Source organism: Microplitis demolitor, chromosome 10, assembly GCF_026212275.2.
Source record: "Microplitis demolitor isolate Queensland-Clemson2020A chromosome 10, iyMicDemo2.1a, whole genome shotgun sequence".
In the NCBI taxonomy this organism is placed as follows: domain Eukaryota; kingdom Metazoa; phylum Arthropoda; class Insecta; order Hymenoptera; family Braconidae; genus Microplitis; species Microplitis demolitor.
In genome coordinates this window covers 3763013-3780960 of record NC_068554.1, presented here as the reverse complement: position 1 = coordinate 3780960, position 17948 = coordinate 3763013, and the positions used below count along the sequence as shown (strand labels likewise).

General features: G+C 28.1%; 1 protein-coding gene across 1 annotated transcript in view; it reads left to right on the top strand.

Annotated features, from left to right (window-relative positions):
- The window catches only part of LOC103570048 (uncharacterized), a 61475-nt gene extending 49325 nt beyond the window's left edge, over positions 1-12150 (top strand). Inside the window, exons 5-6 of the mRNA XM_008547649.2 lie at positions 1237-1477; positions 11837-12150. Of these exons, the coding sequence (XP_008545871.1) occupies positions 1237-1477; positions 11837-11940 (345 nt within the window). The 3' untranslated portion in view covers positions 11941-12150. The remainder of the gene's footprint in view (positions 1-1236; positions 1478-11836) is intronic.
- Positions 12151-17948: the final 5798 nt, after the last annotated feature.

The following is a 17948-nucleotide window of genomic DNA, read 5'->3' as shown; positions in this document are numbered from 1 at the left end:
AGAAAAAAAATTTTACTGGTTTTTATCATAAATCAAAAGCCATCAACATTTTTTAACTGAAACTCGATTTTTGGAAAAGTTTAACAAAAAATATTCAAAACAATACTCAATTATGTTTAAAAAACATTTAAAAAATAAAATTTTATATATATTTATCTTATCATGTTTTTTGCAAAGAGGAATTTTTAAAAAATATAATAAAACGTAAAATAAAAGAAAAAAAAAAGTAAACCGAATATGAGGTTGATGTCGTGCCAAACTCCAAGCAATTCGACGTGCAGTCCAATAAAATAAACTTTCAATATTATTTCCACGAATTCGGCAATTCCTTTCCACTTTAGTTGACAAATTTTATTTTATCCTTTTCGCGGGATTATTTTTTTACCGTAGCCATAGAAACCTTTTAAATGGAAACGAAAAACAAAAAATAAAAAACGTCGGTAAAAAAAAAAAAAAATAAAATAAAACAAGAAACAACAAAGATACTATTCACACTTGGGAGTAAATTTTTCTACAGAAGTCAGAGTTGACGAACAAAGGGGTGAATTCTTTTGTCACTTCCTGCACACTCTTGCCTTCATTTATCTCGAGAAAAACAAAAATGAAAGAATAGTAATAAAAGAACCGAGTAAAAGCTCGCTCGCGTTCGACTTGTCCGACTCGTGAAATGTCGTAATGCAGCCATCTGCACCGCGATATTTTAGCAAAAAGATTCTGCCTAGGAAAATAAAAAAAAAAAATACGCAACTGAAGAAAGAAAGGGGTAGAATAATTCCCGTTCCCCGGCGAGTTATCTTCGTACGCAGACAAAAGTGTTGACAGCGGGAATCAAAAGCGAGTGGAAGAATACACGAAAGGATGAGGAGAATATCACCCGAGTGTTGAGTAAATTTAAGCGGAAACAGTAACCGATAGCGTAGAAACAACCTCACGCTCTGCTTGTTTCTTTTTTTCTTCTCTTGTCTATATACTTACAAATGTGTGTGCGCTTCACAGCTTTCCCGTTTTTTTTTTCGCAGCCATTTCCATCCGCACATTTTGCTTTTGTTTCTTCTCTTTGTGCAAGGGTTTTTATTTTTCATTTTTGTTTTTTCAATCCACCAAGGATTCAAATGAACACGTTGAACAATCGCACAATGAAACGTCTTGATATCTTTTTTTTTTTTTTTTTTTTTTTTTTTTGATATTTGTTATCCAACGCAACTAACCTGGATTTCTGTGTCCTTTGTTTTTCAGCTGAATAACGCCACGATGGAATTCAAAATCCGTAGTCGGAAAATCCCAAAGGACAAGATGCTGATGACCTGGTCTGGGCTCGAGCTCAAAGCATCCAGTGGACTCTTTCATGACAGTAGACTGAGATTGCGGTGTTTTGCAAGCATCAATGGAATTTATACAGCGACTGCAGAATATGAAGTCGCTGAGGACGCGCCGTTACTTGCTCCTATCACTGGTGATGCATCTCCTCATAGGGGTAGTAAGTAGATAAGAGAAGAGACCATATAATTTTGTTTTATGATTTACTATTATATTTATTTTTATTAATTTTTCTTTATCAGCCCAAATACTTTGGTCTTATTCCCGAGTTCCTTGAAACTTTTCCCATTTTTTCTACTTCGTTTTTTTTTTATACCTGTTTTATTCACCTGATTTACTTGAGTAAGTTCACGATGCAATTCAGAGGGTTCATGGAACAAACTCTCGTGGCGCGGAAAACTTTATACGGTTTTTCACCAGAGTAAAACTAGAGTTTTTCAATCGCACTACTCTTGGGTTTCATATCTTTTTTTTTTAGCCATATATATATATATATATATATATATATATATATATATATATATATATATATATATATATATATATATATATATATATATATATATATAGTGATTCATGATCCGCATTTTACATTGCTTGCAGGCTCGGTTTACTTTTGAGTCTTCATAAAACCAAAATCTATATATTCCAGTCTTAGAGCTTTTGTTGAAGAGGAAAATTCAATAGTTTGATGTTTTCATTTCGATAGATGGAAAATTTAATTTCGTATTTTAATAATAATGTAAAAAAGTCCAAATCGGAGCCCCCTTAAATTTAAAATAAAAAAATTTTCAAATTCAAAATTAATTTTAAAAATTTTTTGATTAATTTAATTTTTAGAAGAAAATTACTTAATGACAGTAAAGTTGGCGGGCATCTGACAATTTTGAAAATTTAAAAATAATAGAATATTAATTTTCTTAACAAAAAAATTTAAAAATGGACTTTTAGAAATTTCAAAAATCAGTACATGCATTTTTTTTATTTTATCTAAGTGTTAAATTTTTTTTTACATGTAATTTGAAATTTTCTTATGTCTGCTACATTTATACTCAGAATTAACTAATTCATATTTAAATTGGAACTTTTCCACAATTTTCTTGCCGTGAAAAATTTTTTTTTTTGTATTTTTGGCCTTTTCATTAAAATCAACTCAGGACGTAAAAAAAATAATCAAAGTTTATTTTCTTTAAATTAAATTTTAATAAAACTAAAGCTCATCTTCAAAAGCAATATCTAACTATTATTAAATCGAGAAAATTAATTATCGATCGTGATAACAAACTGAAGAATTTTTATTAAAATCTAATGTAAAAATTTTTCTTTGATCATTCATACCGTTGCTTTTTTCATTCACTCATATTTTTTTTATTAATACCAACCCTTAGAACGCCAATTTCTTATAAACTGCAACTCATTAAAATAAAATAAATTAATTTTCAATATCATCAAAAATGATCATAAAAGTTATTTAAAATCTTAATAATTTTTTAATCCATTTATCTAACATCCAATTTCATTTTTCCATATTTTCATTTCCACTTACTGCTGCAAAAAACTTATGAAAATTATTATTATAGTTTTTTTTTTTTTTTCATTTTTTATTCTTGGACTATTTCCATTGAAAGTGTCTGGTCGAACCGCGTGATTTCGTTATACACGAAAATGGAAGGACTTTTATTGTCTTAAGTATAGGTCGTTTTCATTTGATTCTTTTTATCTAAATGTACTCTATCCTCGGTACTTTCTCGTACACGAGAAACAGATATACTTAAATTTTATTTTTTTTTTATATTTTCAGTATCTTTACTATAATAACATTGAATTTTATTCATCTGAGATGAATCTTTGGGTAAGGCGCCAAGCTCATCTTCTTGGATAAAAACTCCTCAAATATTTAATTTCGATTTCGTGATATTCTGCAGGAAATAACTGCAACTTGTACACCCCTATATATCTATATATATACTTAACTAGACTAAGAAATACAAGGATATGAGAAAAAGACAACGCTGACAGTTTTTCTATCCCCTTACTGTCCATTCAGCTAAATTGTCCTTTCCATTTCCGAAATAAGCACTGGACTCAGCGATGTTGAAAAAGTCTACAATATATATATATATATATATATAAAATACACATATTCATATATATCTATATGGTCAATACATTTACTTTTATTTCTAGTCCAGGATCAAACACCAAGTGCTCTATACTAGAATTGTTCCGTTTCAATCCCAGAACTGTTTACTTTATGACTCGTAACATTTAGGCCACTCAAAGTAAACGAGAATTACTTCCAGAAATACCAACTTAAATTTATTTTACAAAAATAACCTGACATTCAATAGTGTAACTAATAGTTATATATTATAATGGCTAAATTTAACAATTTTGATCTTCCAATCATTTTCAGCCGCTATCAGCTGCACCTGTTTGAAACATTAGTCTTCAAAGTTTCCTCTACCCCAAAGTAACCATGTAGATTACGTTAGGGTAGAGGGTAAGAGAGAAATTCACCAAAACCTCAAAAGAAAATTTGCCATTAAAATTCACCAGTGTCCGATTCCATTTAAATCATTTATTCAGACCGGCTAGACCCATGTCCATTTCATTTTTTGATCATATATTCTGTTTGTATATATATTTTAAAAACTCTGCTTCGCAGTCTAAAAGTCTGCAAGATAGTCTTCTTTGACATTCGTATCATGTTATCGATTATTACTCACATTTTTATTTTTCAGAGTAATATTTATATTTTGTACGAGTAGGTAATGTTGGAAAGGCGAAACGGACTCACGATAGAAAAGTAGGAATTGATCGTTAATTATTTTATGTAATTCTTGCCAAAAAGTGACCAAAAACAGTACATTTGACTTGTACAGTAAAAAATGAATGACGTTCAACACCATGCTGGTATGGTGTTAATACAGATACTAAATTAGTTCGTAAAATATTCCAAGACAGTGTAACAAGTCCCAGAAGTATGGGGTTATTTACTATAGTACTAAAACTATTGTATTGATCACACGTATAAATAACAAGCACGGCGAAACAGCATGGCCCTGAGACCCATACTAAAATGCCGAGGGCACAATGCTACTAGTTTTTCCCGCCATAATTTTTGGCGTCAATCAATGTGTACTATCGTATTACCATCGAAACTTTATAGATGTCGTTAGTCTAGGTTCATCTGCCAAAAGCCTTGTAAACACGGCAAGCAGTGTTGCCAGAACGTGCGATATTTTTACCCCCTCCTGAGATGAAATAGCATTGAGTGTAATGGCAGGAGGGGGTAAAAATATCGCACGTTCTGGCAGCACTGTCGGCAAGGCGTATGGGCCTGACGGCCATACTAACATTGCGACGTCCGCGACAACTATCGGCAATTTTACTATTCTCACAATGGTCGAATCATCTATGCATACAATTTTACAACGTATAAAAATCTTCAATACCATACCCTTACTAAAAGAAGCGATTTAAAATGATTAGAACAAAATTTTAAATACTTCTTAATACTTTTGAATACTTTGAATACTTTCAAATCACCCTTCTTATGGGCATTTAACATTACAAATTGCTTTATATTACTTCTTTTAATAAGGGTACATACAGTATATTGTTGAAGATGCATCATAAAAAAATAACCTCTTATTTATTTTTTTAAGATAAAATACAGAATACAAAGCACATACATCTACACGTATATAATTTTGGTAAGCAAAGTCAGTAAAAATATTGAGAACACATGATAAATCAATTTTGTAGTAAATAAAAAAGATCTTGAATTTAAAAGTACAAAGTTAGTATTTGTGCATTTGCTTTTCGACTTTATTTACCATTTGCTTTATTCCAGGTGATGTGTTGCTTTTATTTATACACATGCTCCATACATTTATATGTACGAGTATCTATATATAACTCAAGCACCCTCTGATCATTGAAACAGTTTTTTATCAAATGTGCACATGCTTGAATTTACAAGTCTCTTGTTGTTGTGAAATTTCTTGCTCACTCACATTATTGATGCCTTATAAAAAAAATCCCCTATTTTTCAGCTTCCCTCCAACACAACACTTGTTCGCTAGGGTTTTTACAAGAGGTGTACAAGTGAAAACAAGTGTTAAAGTATATTAAGTCTCTCCGAGTTATTTAAGAATATTTTTCTTACATTCTTTGTCTTCAGATGTTTTTACAGCCGTATTGAAAAACTTTAATACTCTTTATTTATTATTTTTTCCTGACTTTCCTTTCATCCGATTATTTGTTGAACCTTAAATTCAACGTCGGGTTTCTTAACCTTCAAGTCTTGTAATATTTCGAGCTTAATGTCCGCTATTAATTTTTAAATATCCAAGGGTTTCTTGAACTTCAAGGGTCATAAAAATAATTTGAGAATAAAAAATTTTAAGCTCTGCAGTAACAGATTAGTCTACTAGCCCACGGTTTTTAAGTTTTATTATTTTTTCATGTCCCCCCAAGGCTCGCGAATAAAAAATTAAATAAATGATGTGCTTTTACCCTCTGACACAAAACTTGTATTAATGTCATACCTTATTTTTTATATTACGCAACAGTGGGTTTTATTTTCTACCGAATTATATTTTTAAATACTATGAAAAAATGTTTTTTCAACCGCTTAAATTTTTATGAACTTTCTTTAATTTAAATTTCAGTTTTAGTACAAAAAAATTCATAATTGAAATTTTTAAAAAATCTGATTTAATTTACTAAAAAATTTATTTACTTACTAAAAAAATAAACTGTTTTTAAATACTTTTAATCATCTTATGAGTCAACGGCACAGTTTTTAATGAATTTCGTAGTTTTATCTTTCAATAAATAGTACTCGCTTGTTATTAAACCCTTTCATAAGTTACTCAACTATTATAATGACGTATCAGGATTAAAAAAACGCATAAAGCTTGAAGTTGTTCAGACAGAATTCAAAATAATTTTACTCTTGTACAAAGTTCATTTGAAGCTTACAGAAAATAAAGGACAGTATGTTAGCGCTTTCCGCTCATTTAGCAGAATTCCTTTTAATCAATCCTTCTTTTCATTGAAAATTCAAAAGTTCAATTTTCCACAATATGTTTCACGACATCGTCAAAAATCGGGCGTTAATTCGGAGTGATTACGAATTTTATTCAAATTCAAATTTACTCCAACACTCCGCATTCGGAATTAATAGGGAGTTTGTCTTTTCAGCAGAGTGATTTCGGAGTGGTCTAAATTTTATTTCACTCTGTTCCAGAGTTGTAATATTAAAATAAACTTCCCTTAGGAGTAAATTTCACTCCAAGGGAATTAAATAAATAAACAGTCATTTGCTTCGAAATTAATTCGCGTTCACTTTGAAAATTTTTTACAGTCAAATCTTACAATTATTCATCAATCTAAACCTTACCCAAAATTTTTATTTCCATCTCCTTTAGATCTCAAAAAAATCTGTGTTAATTTTCTCACCCAACATTCATGTCATCATTTAATTAAAAAAAAAAATGTCTTGATTAAAAAAGTTTCAGACACAAATAATTTTCAAGATTATTTTCTATTTATATATAAATATATATAACCGATTATAGATATAACTGAACTCATTTAATTATTCGACTTTCTATTTTAAGCCTTATCGAGTGAATTAACCCACTTTATAAAACTTCATTTATTTTATAAATTATCATTATTGATTTACTATTGGTTCTTGTTTGACTGGTGGGTCGATATATCGACTCTTGACCAAGAATCTGAGGGTGAAAGCCATAGCGCAGTGGTCGTCTTCAGTATCTTACTAATGGAATATTCGCTCCCAGCTTTCACCACCCCCTTTATGCTCCTACGCCGCCATATTCCATTGGTTCAAAGCGGTTGCATACCAAGAACACGCCGGATTCCACTGGCTAATACTGATGAAATTTCACGAGATAATGCACGTGCATATCAATCTATTTCTGCATTAACTCCGGTTATAATTCTCTTATACATCAACACCAGCATCTTGATTTGTGGTCTGTCAGTCAATCAGTCAGTCTCTATGTCTTTTAACATTTAAACGGAATAAATAATATTACAACTATTTATTTATCAAATTAATTCAAATAGTTGATGTCTAGTTGTGTATAAATAATTTTAAATTTAATCTGATGTGTATGCGCTGTACATAACTCATACATTCGTCCGTTCCAACAGAGTATCAACTATAGTTTTCCTCACTTTTGACAAAACTCTGTTCCTCATATATGAGGTTTTCATTACATGCATAAACTTCTGTAATGGCAAATACAGCATTACTCTGAGTTTTGCGTATCTAGTGAAGTAGACAAAGACCAAGAAAGTGATAGAAGGAAAGAGAGAGAGAGAGAGAGAGAGAGAGAAAAAGAGAGTTGTAGTATAGTTAGTAACTGTAGCTCTCTTATTTGTAATTTACTCGAAAGTCCCTACCATCCAACATTCAACTCCATAACCTTTCAGCCATTATTTTAACCCTCTGAATTAATTTTATCCATTTGAATTAGACGCGATTGTGTGTTTTATTTTATTCATTAATTAATTACAACTTGTAATTTTTGATATATTTTTTTTTAGTTACGATTTCCAGTATATCAATAATTTTATTCTATAAATATTTAATGCCCGAAATAAATTATAATTTTTTATCATATTTAAATTATGTTAGAGAGAGTAGGGCAAAATGGGCCAATAAGGACATTATTAATTTTTTAAAAGTTAAAATATTAAATTGATGTAAAAAAAATTTTTTAGCAAAATGAGAAATTCTCGGATCAAAAAAAAAAAAATTTACATTCATATTTTTGAAGAAATTAAAAAAGTTATGATGAGTTGAAACCTGGGTCAAAAATAAAACTTAGTTTAGACTTGGTCGTCTTAAATCATGATTAAGTAAGCCAGTTGTCAAAACCCAGGCGAATTCACGCAAATTATTAATTATTTCACGCAAAAGCTTAAATAAATAAAATAATAATTATTTATATAAGTGTATACACTTATAAATTATATATATATATATATTTTATTATTTAATTGAATTTTAAACCGAAAGAATAAAACATAATATTTGGTAAATGAAATTACCATTTTTTATTATTTCCTTAATTAAATTTTATAAAAAAAAAGTAAAGAGTAAAATAAAAATAAAATTGGATTTAATTGTTATGGCGACGCCAAGGATCTGTCGCGCTTGTCATGTCCTTGTTGGCACGATTCCAAATACTTGAGAGTGACGTCGACATCGTAGTAAAGCGCTCATAAGATACAAATCGAAGAGTAAAATTGAAACGATGGCATTGCTTCCAAAGTTGTTATTTTATACTAGACACTCCAGTAATGGAAATCAGGCTTTTATTTTTCAAACTTGACAATTTGTCTTGCCCTCTTACTCAAGACAGTACAATTAGTGAAAACAAATAAATTTTTGTTTTTATAAATTTACAATGCGTTTTATTTATAATTTTTAAATATAAATTCCAACCTTGTATTATATATATTAGAGTGTGATATTTTACGTCAAATTTTTTTTTAACGCACTAACAGCTTGTATAGTTGAAGGTAAAGTTAGATGCCTGTAAAAATTAGAGGCAATTCAAAAAATAGTGTTCTGATCGATTTCAAGAGCTTGATATAAAAATGACAATAACTAGGAAGTGATACGAAATTTGAAAAAATTTTATCAGAGATAATTTGTAGAGGATGAAATTGTCTACAAAAAATATATTATAACATTTTGTGATAAGTCTGATAGTTACGCTGGAAAAGTGAAAAGATCTCGAAATTTACTAAAAATTTGATTTCAAGCTTCAATAACTTTTGAACATATAAATTTATCAAAAAATGATAAGAGACTTTTTGGTAGAGCATTCAATTCTTTACAAAATTACAGACACTTGGTAATATTAATATTAAAGGCTCTAATTTTACCTTCCTGTAACTATAGAAGCTGTTAGTGCGTTGAAAAAAAAAATTGCCTTAAACCGACACACTCTAATATATATATATATATATATATATATATATTTTTTTTTTATTAAAATATAATAAAAAAATATAAATAGATCTATCATAGAAACTATGCGCTCTAACAATTGTCACATGGAGCAGAGCCAAAAAATTGATTTCCATTAATATTTTTTTTTTTGTTTTTTAAAATTTTTTTTTAAACCGTTGTAACGAGGATTAGTACTAGAATATTTCAATCTGACAGACGAATTGACGAAGTAGTAACAATACAAATGAATCACGTCATGAAAAATCCTTGATAGTAAATTTTACTAATCCAGAAAGATAAAATAAATATATATGTATACATATGTGAATGCGGATGTAGTTGAATGACGAGAGACGTTAAATTTACGAATTTTTATCAATCGAGAATACAACAAAAAAAAAAAAAATAATAAACGACAACGAGTATCAGAGAGTAATGGAAGCTGTTGGTGATTAATCTTTTTATCGGGTAATAAACTTTCTAAGCAAATTTATTGCAGCATATTTTTTTTAAATTTTTTACTGCAGAAACGGAGCCGTCATAAAAGTTTAATAAAACTAATAACTAATTGAAATAAGTAACAAGATAATTAAAATTTTTCTCAGTAATAATTTTCTTTGTCATTTAAAAAATATTAATAATTCTTTTTAAAACTATGAATTGTAAATTACGGAGTACAGTTACTTTAATTCTGAAATTCACTTACACACTCAACATAATTTACATCTACATTACCTCTGTCTTTAAAACAAAAGTAGAGAAGAGAAAAAAAGTTAAAAAAAATTTCACCTCAACGCTAATGCGATTTTTCTTCGCTCAAGTGAGTCTTTTACTCAACAACCAAAAGAAGCTTTACTCGAAAAAAGCTTTTAAAAAATAAAAAAATAAATAAAGTAGTAAGACAACAGTGGCCTGTTATTTTGCACGAAATAATTTTTATGAAAAGAAGTAATTACTTCATTTTGATCTCTCTATTTTTGGTTAAAAAAATTTTTCTAATTTCTCTTAATAGCTTTTATTTCACTATTTTTTTCACGAGTTACTTTATCAATTATCATTAACAAAAATGAGAATCTGGGACAACATAGGGATCATTATCAATTTTTTTTAACTCCAATTAATTATTATTATCTATATTGTTTAGAGAATAAGGACAATTTTGTTTCTTCCATATTTCAATGATAGAGTTATTTAAAGGTCTCGGTGTGTTTTTTATTGCCAATTATCGAGATAAATAAGTTTTCATCTGCGTCGAAAGTTTAAATTTATGCAAAGAAAAATTATAAAAATTAGCGCGTGCCATTTTTCACAGAAACAGAGGCAAAAATTTAAACTTTCAAGTGCAAATTTGGTGAAAAATAGTATTAACACCATGGAAGAAGGTCGGATGTCCCAATCCGAGTGTTTGCCACCGGGCAATTATACACGCGAGTTGGAATGTCCAACTTTTCTCCCTACACTGTGAAAAATTCCCATTAAATTTTACTATGGGTGCATTGTAACCCAGGACCATAAGAAAACTGGTACAAAATTTACAAGTGTCCCATAGTAAACGTATGCGCATATGTCCTAATTGTGTCGTCTGCGCATACCGATTACTATGGGACACTTGTAAATTTTGTAACAGTTTTCTTATGGTCCGGTGTTACAATGCGCCCATAGTAAAATTTAATGGGAATTTTTCACAGTGTAGGTGTGTAATATACTAGTGTTTCGTCCCTTGGAAAGAAACAAATATTGTCTCTGCCCGCTGACTGAAGACATTCGCAATTTAAACTCTGATACTTGTCATTAATTTAATAGTAATTTTATTTACGTAAATGACAGTTCTGACTTTGCGATTAAGTTTTATAAAAATTAATGTGAATAATAAATAGTATTTATAGTTTCTGCTTAATTATAAATTACGTAGTAATTCCACTCACATCAATTCCACTCGCGGGTTGAAATGTCCTAATTTTCTCCCTTGGTGTGTAATATACTATTTACTATATCACTGAAAATACATTTAAATTGCGCGGGAAAAAGAAGGTCGTATTTGTTTTCTTTAATAAATTAGTATTTTAATTATTCTGTCCCATACTGTAAAAATTTCACTGAATATATCTACATAGCTATCATCCTCATTATTGAGAGAGAACAAGGAAAATTTTCTCTATTGCATGTCTCTATAGTAACAATGAAAAGATCTTACTTATGTCGATGCTTTTCCATAGTTTCGGATTTTTTTTATGCAATCGTTCAAAGTCTCAAGTTTTCTAAATAATTATTACTGTACCCGAGCAGCCACTTAGTGACTGCAGGCTGCTCATTATTTTTATTTTTATTTTTATTATTATTATTATTATTTTTTTTTTTAATTCTTCACAACAAATCCAATCTTATGGACAATCGAGTAGCAAATCCCAAGTCCTGTGTTGGCTTAATAAAATAAAAGCGAAATAACTGAAAACAATTTAGTTTCTCAAAGCTTTTGTCTCTTGTAAAACAGTTTCTTGGTCTGTTTGACAGAGAATGGATGTGAAACTACATTGTCCAGGACACTCGAGGACCGATGGATGAGGATACTCTGTCTGGTAGCCAGTGCAATACTATTGTCCAAGCTCAATAGGTAGCTTTATTCATCAACGGACATCATCGATATACGATTAACATCGTCCATGTAAAACCTAGTAGTCTAGGGCTTCCAGTTATTATATATATTTATTGTATGTTAAAACATTAACTATTTATGACGTAGATAGACGACGAATCATTTTTATCCGAGAGTATAAATAATAACAAATAATAATAATAATAATAATAATAATAAATAATAATAAATAATAAAGTAATAAAATAATTAATTAAGGCCGTTCGAGTTAAGTAACGTAAATTTAAATTTAAGCTGACATACTTGTATTTAAAAAAAAAAAAAACAATTGAATATTACTTTTAAAAAAATATATGTTATCTTTTGATGTAAATTGTTATAAAAAAAAAAATAATAAATTATGATAATAAGTAATTATATAAAATAAGTGAATTAAAATATTGAAACTCGAGCCAGAATAAATACAATTGTCGTTTTAAATTAAATTATAATTTTACTTATAATGTAAATAATTATTCCTTCCATTAATTAAATGTATAATAAATATACCGGATTAAAAATAATATTTTACTATATTTATTAACTTTTTTTTTTCACTAAATTACTAAATTATGTGTAAGAATAGAATGCATTTTTTACCCGTCATTTAGAAAAAAAATTCCTACTTCCTGAATTTTTTGAAATTTTTTCATGAATTTCAAGCTGTTCTATTGCTGAGATATTTAATTATTTTACTACTTTAGATTTAGAAAATGCGTAATAAAAATTTTATTTTTTTTTTTTATATTTTAGGATCGTTTTTCATGTAAATACTAATGGCTCTGTTTGTAACAGTCAAATAAAAAAATTTTTAGTGCACTACAAAAACTTATGACCGTAAAAAAAATATGAATACAAAATAAAGTAAACAAACGAGTTGAAGCAACCGTAAAAACATTGAAAATAAAACATGAGTATTAAATTCATTTTATTACAACTTTAAATAATTTTGATTTTTTTTCTATGCTAAGTAAACATACTATTTATTCAAGACGTTTCAAAATTTATAAATTCAATTTTTTTTATTTAGATAAATAAAAAGTAAATTTTATTTTCAATATTTTCTGTAGAAAAATGAGCAAAAATTTGTGATATAGGGATCCGCCTAAAAATTGCAGGAATTGTAAAATTTTCAGAAAAAACTTTTTTTCAAAAATTAAAAATTTCCCGCCTTGTACAACTGATCAATTTACCCCATTTTTCCCACAAGTAAATAAAAATATTAAAAAAAAAAAAATTTGAATGAATTTTTTTTTTAAAAATGCCGTCTCATGTTGCCCCATGTTCCTTTATATTTTAAAATTTAAATCCTTTATTAAGCTTAGGGGCATTTAGTGTAAAATAAAAATTCAATTGTCGTGCTGGGCAAATAAAAACCTCTAGCAACATGACCATAGTGTGCACACACAGCAAGAACAGTACAGATACGGAGACACGCATCGCTCGAAACGGAATTAACCATAGTTTTTCTCGTTGAAAAAAACTAGAGCGTACAAAAGGGTGCATTTTCCATTATGCAAAACACATTCGTCCTCGTGCTAAAATAAAAAGGAAAAAAATTATCCGGACCAGCGATGGAACACCAGACTATAGATAAAAAAAATGAGGCATAAAATGTAAAAAAGGTTGGAAAAAATTTAAAAGACAGTGGAACAATGCACAATCAGGCAAAGCGAAAGAGGATGACTCAGAATATACGGAACGCGCGAAATACGGAAGCCTGTTTAAAAATGTCCGTTTAGTCTAGGCCGTCTGGGTGACCCCATTTTAGGTTATAAAATGTCTCTAAATTCATCGGAGTCTCCAGAACCAGACTTGGTATTCGTAACTTAAGCCGATTCTAATTTGATTTTTTTTTTTTTTTTATATTTTATTCCATCTCATCAACAACATTTTCATTTTATTTAATCAACGAGGTTTAGTATATTTTTAAATTTCCAGACCCACTATACTAATAAAATAATAAAAAATATAATCATATAATAATGAAAGAAAAAAAAACTAGACGGTATCTCGGGCATCTTATCGATAAAATCCTCACACCAGAGTCTCAAGTGATTCGAGACTCGTTTCTGCAGACGCGTGATTAGACTTTCTTCTTATTTTTTTTATTTTTCTTCTCTTTTCTTCTTCTGCTTCTTCTTCTACTTCTTCTTCTTCTTCTTCACTTTGACACTACAGCTTTCGTGACTTGTACACCAAAGAAATGGTTATGAATTTAAATTTACTTTTTTATCCAAGCCAACAGAAAAAATATATTTTTTTATTTCGATGCAAGCACGGTATAAATCGAAAAAAAAAATTAATACTTGGATACAAGGTATTTTTTTTTTTACTAATTTAAATAATATTTTTATTATTATATATAAATTTTTCGACTAAGGTAAAACCCGAGGCAGTCTATTATGGTACAGAGATTTCAGAGCTAGAGATTTTTTTATCGCTGATTAATCTCATTTCGGTTTTTTATCGCTCTTATACTTTGGTCGACTATACTACGGTCTGGTCCAGACTACAGTAATTTAGTTGAGGTATATATCTATGTAGAAAATACCATCGCTCCAATAACGAGAGAATCGAGAGAGTGAGCTTACATGCAGAGGATGTAGAGATAAAACTCTAGAGGACGCTTGATCCGCAAGAAACTTAGAGCGACCAATTATACCTATCAATTATTCTCAACTACCGGGGGTTATTCTACTTCAAGTATGATGGTCATACACCGGATCGTATGTACTGATCAGCTAGTCAATGACAACGTCTGTATTCAGCAGAATTTTGCGTCTCATATATTTTAATTAATTTTTAAATTTAATTTCAAGGGGGAAAAAATTTATAAATATAAATAAAAAATTTTTTAAATATCATATATATAGGGTAAGAGCAGTAGCCAGCCACTTCATGTTAAATTATATATATATATATATATATATATATATATATATATATATATATATATCTTTTGAACCAATGCTAAAATATATGACCAACTATCTACTGATTAAGGGCTGGCTATTGATGCTCTTACCCTATAACGGAAGTTAATACATATAAGAGAAGTTGGGGTAAAATGAGCAGAGTAAAAAAAATTTGTTTGAATTTTTTTCAGCAATTATTGATAATTTCATAAAAAAAAACTAATTTCCCTCGGTTCTGAAACTTTATATGCTCCGAAAATATAAATTTAATATTAATTAATTCTGCTTCCGTCCCACAAAATTTTCTCAATTTAATGAAAAATAATTTGTAATATAATTAAGGTATATAATAATAACAAAAAAAAATTTTTATTTTAATTTTTAGAATGACCCAATTAACCCCATAATGTCACTTTATACTTTTTCCCCTATAAAAATGTGTGAAAATTAATTAAAAATTATGTTTGAGATTTTTTTGCCTCATTTATATATAGTTATGTCTATATTTATATAATAATATGAAAATTATAATTTTCCAACTTTTTTGAGTTTTAAAAAGTAATTTTAAATAAAAAAATACGAGTTATGAATATCGATGTCATACTGCTATGAAATGTGAGAATAAATATGCCAAGTCGTAATCTTTTTTTTTTTTACTTATTTTCCAATATGTATTTTCCTATCGCTATAGTGGCAAGCCATACGCTAGACAAAGTTAAAAACCAAAAAAGTTAAGATAGTAAAAAAATGATAATAATAAAAGAAAAAGTAGTGGAAAATAATGCAAAAAAGGCGTGAACGTCACGGGTGTGATGAACGAATTGCGGCTTTGGAACAGAATACTTTTACAGATATGCAAAAAAGCTTTGGACAGCGTTAGTGGAAGTAGACGCTAGTAGTATAGCTCAGCATAGAATCATCCGACGGCTGCCAAGGGATATGGCTCGTTTCCGCTAACCATCTAGAAATTGCATTAACATCGTATTGTACCCAAGATAAAAATACTCTTTGACGTTTTTCTCATTTACTTTTTTTTCACCGACAAAAACTACCTGAATAAATAAATATAATCAGAAAACAATTAATAAATAATTACTACTTGTGTTTTTTTAAGCTAAATACTGTTTTTTTTTTTTTTTTTTTTTTTTTTTTTTTTTTCTATGGAATTCATTATTAATATTTTTTCCGTTTATACTTTGATCAATTTTCAATATAGATTATAAATTTATATTTATATAGAAACTTTTATAAAAAAATTAATGAATTTTTTAATAAAATTATTTTTCTACAATTATTCAAATATTTTCACAAATTATAAATTCAAATTTACATATAAATATTTTATATTTTTGAAAATTGGGCTAAAATTACTTGTTAATATACGAATAATAAAAAAAGTGGCGAAATAGACCCTTCTATATTTTTGTAAAAAATTGTACGAAAGACTAAAAATAATGAGGCAAATTGGGTCACAAAACATTAATTCCATTATATTTTGAATATACGTCATATATTTACGGTAAATTTTATCTTACATATTTCTGTAAATATGAAGGAAAAATTTAAAAAAAAAAACTATTTTCCATTTTTTTTTACACCAGCCATTTTTCCCCCGATGCATTTTTTTTTTGAATTAGTAAGATATTTAACAGCAATAAAAAAAAATAAAATCAACTCCACCCAATCTTTAGAAATTAAATTTTCTCAATTAATTAATTTATTTTAATTAAGCTATAAATTAAATTCAATTTCTACAAATTCAATCTCGGTTAATATGTTTCAATACTACATCTCTGAATTTTCAGCTTTACAATTTTAAATTGCAACTAATCTGTTAATTAGATTTAATTTTGATGCGTCTTTTGCGGAATTTTCCCAACATCAAATATCAAATTAATTTAAAATAAATTGAATCAATATTTAAATTTATCTCGATTAGAATTTAATTAAATAATTTTACCAGACAAAATAATTTTTCAATTTTCAAATGATAAATTTAATTAGAAATAAAAAATATTTAAATTAATTAACATGAAATAGTTAATATCAATAATGGGAGTTATTAAAATTAATTGAGTATCAGGTGTCATAATGATGACTCATGGCGTTAATAATAAATCTATGAAATATCCGCACAGTAAACCGGCCGATGGTGATTAGCGTTCGACGTTTCTAACTAGCGCAGACATAAACGCCACTCGAGATGATATTGAAGCTTGATATAAAGCATATATACCTTCACCAACTACGAGCTTCGAGGTATGAGGTTAAACTCTCAGTACTATTAATACCACAACTCTCTATTAATTATCAAGCCCAATGTCTCTCATGTCTTCCATGGAAAGGGTTGTTAATATCAATCTACACATCCCTATATTCCCCTTACCAACCCATGTGCTTCACACTACACTATAATTCCTTTAAAACGCTTCAATTATACATTCAAATCTCATATTTTAATCCTATAACTCTAATAATCCCTTTATTAATATTTACTCAACAAATTTAATTACTTTTATTACTTGATTGAAAAAATATTTATTTTTTTTAGATCATTGAAACATAAATTTTATTCACTAACGTCGATGTTATTTTTTTGAAATTGAGATTTTTTTCAGTGGGTAAAAATAAAAATCACAATGTGAATAAAAAATATTTTTTAATGAGCGTTTAAATTTTTTTTTAGAAATACTTTGTAATTTAATTGAATTTTCAATTTTTTTAATTGAAATGTAAATTACAGTTGAGGTCAAATTAAATATTTGAAAAAATTTACTCGGGTAATTTGGTCATGTTTGGCGAAATCGACGATTTTGATTACAAAATAAATTTTTAAATTGAGTTTCAGAATGAAAATTTATATAAAAATTTACTTACTTATAAAAATTATGTAAAAAAAAAAAAATTTTTTTTAAGAAAAAATATGAAATGTTTCATTTTTTTGAGTGACAAATTTTCCACATTTTTTTGAAAATAAGCAATTTTTGAATAGAAAATATTTTTTGAAAATATTTTATTTTTAGTTAAAGAAAATTTACGGCGAAACGAAACACCAATTTTGGGGTAATTTTAC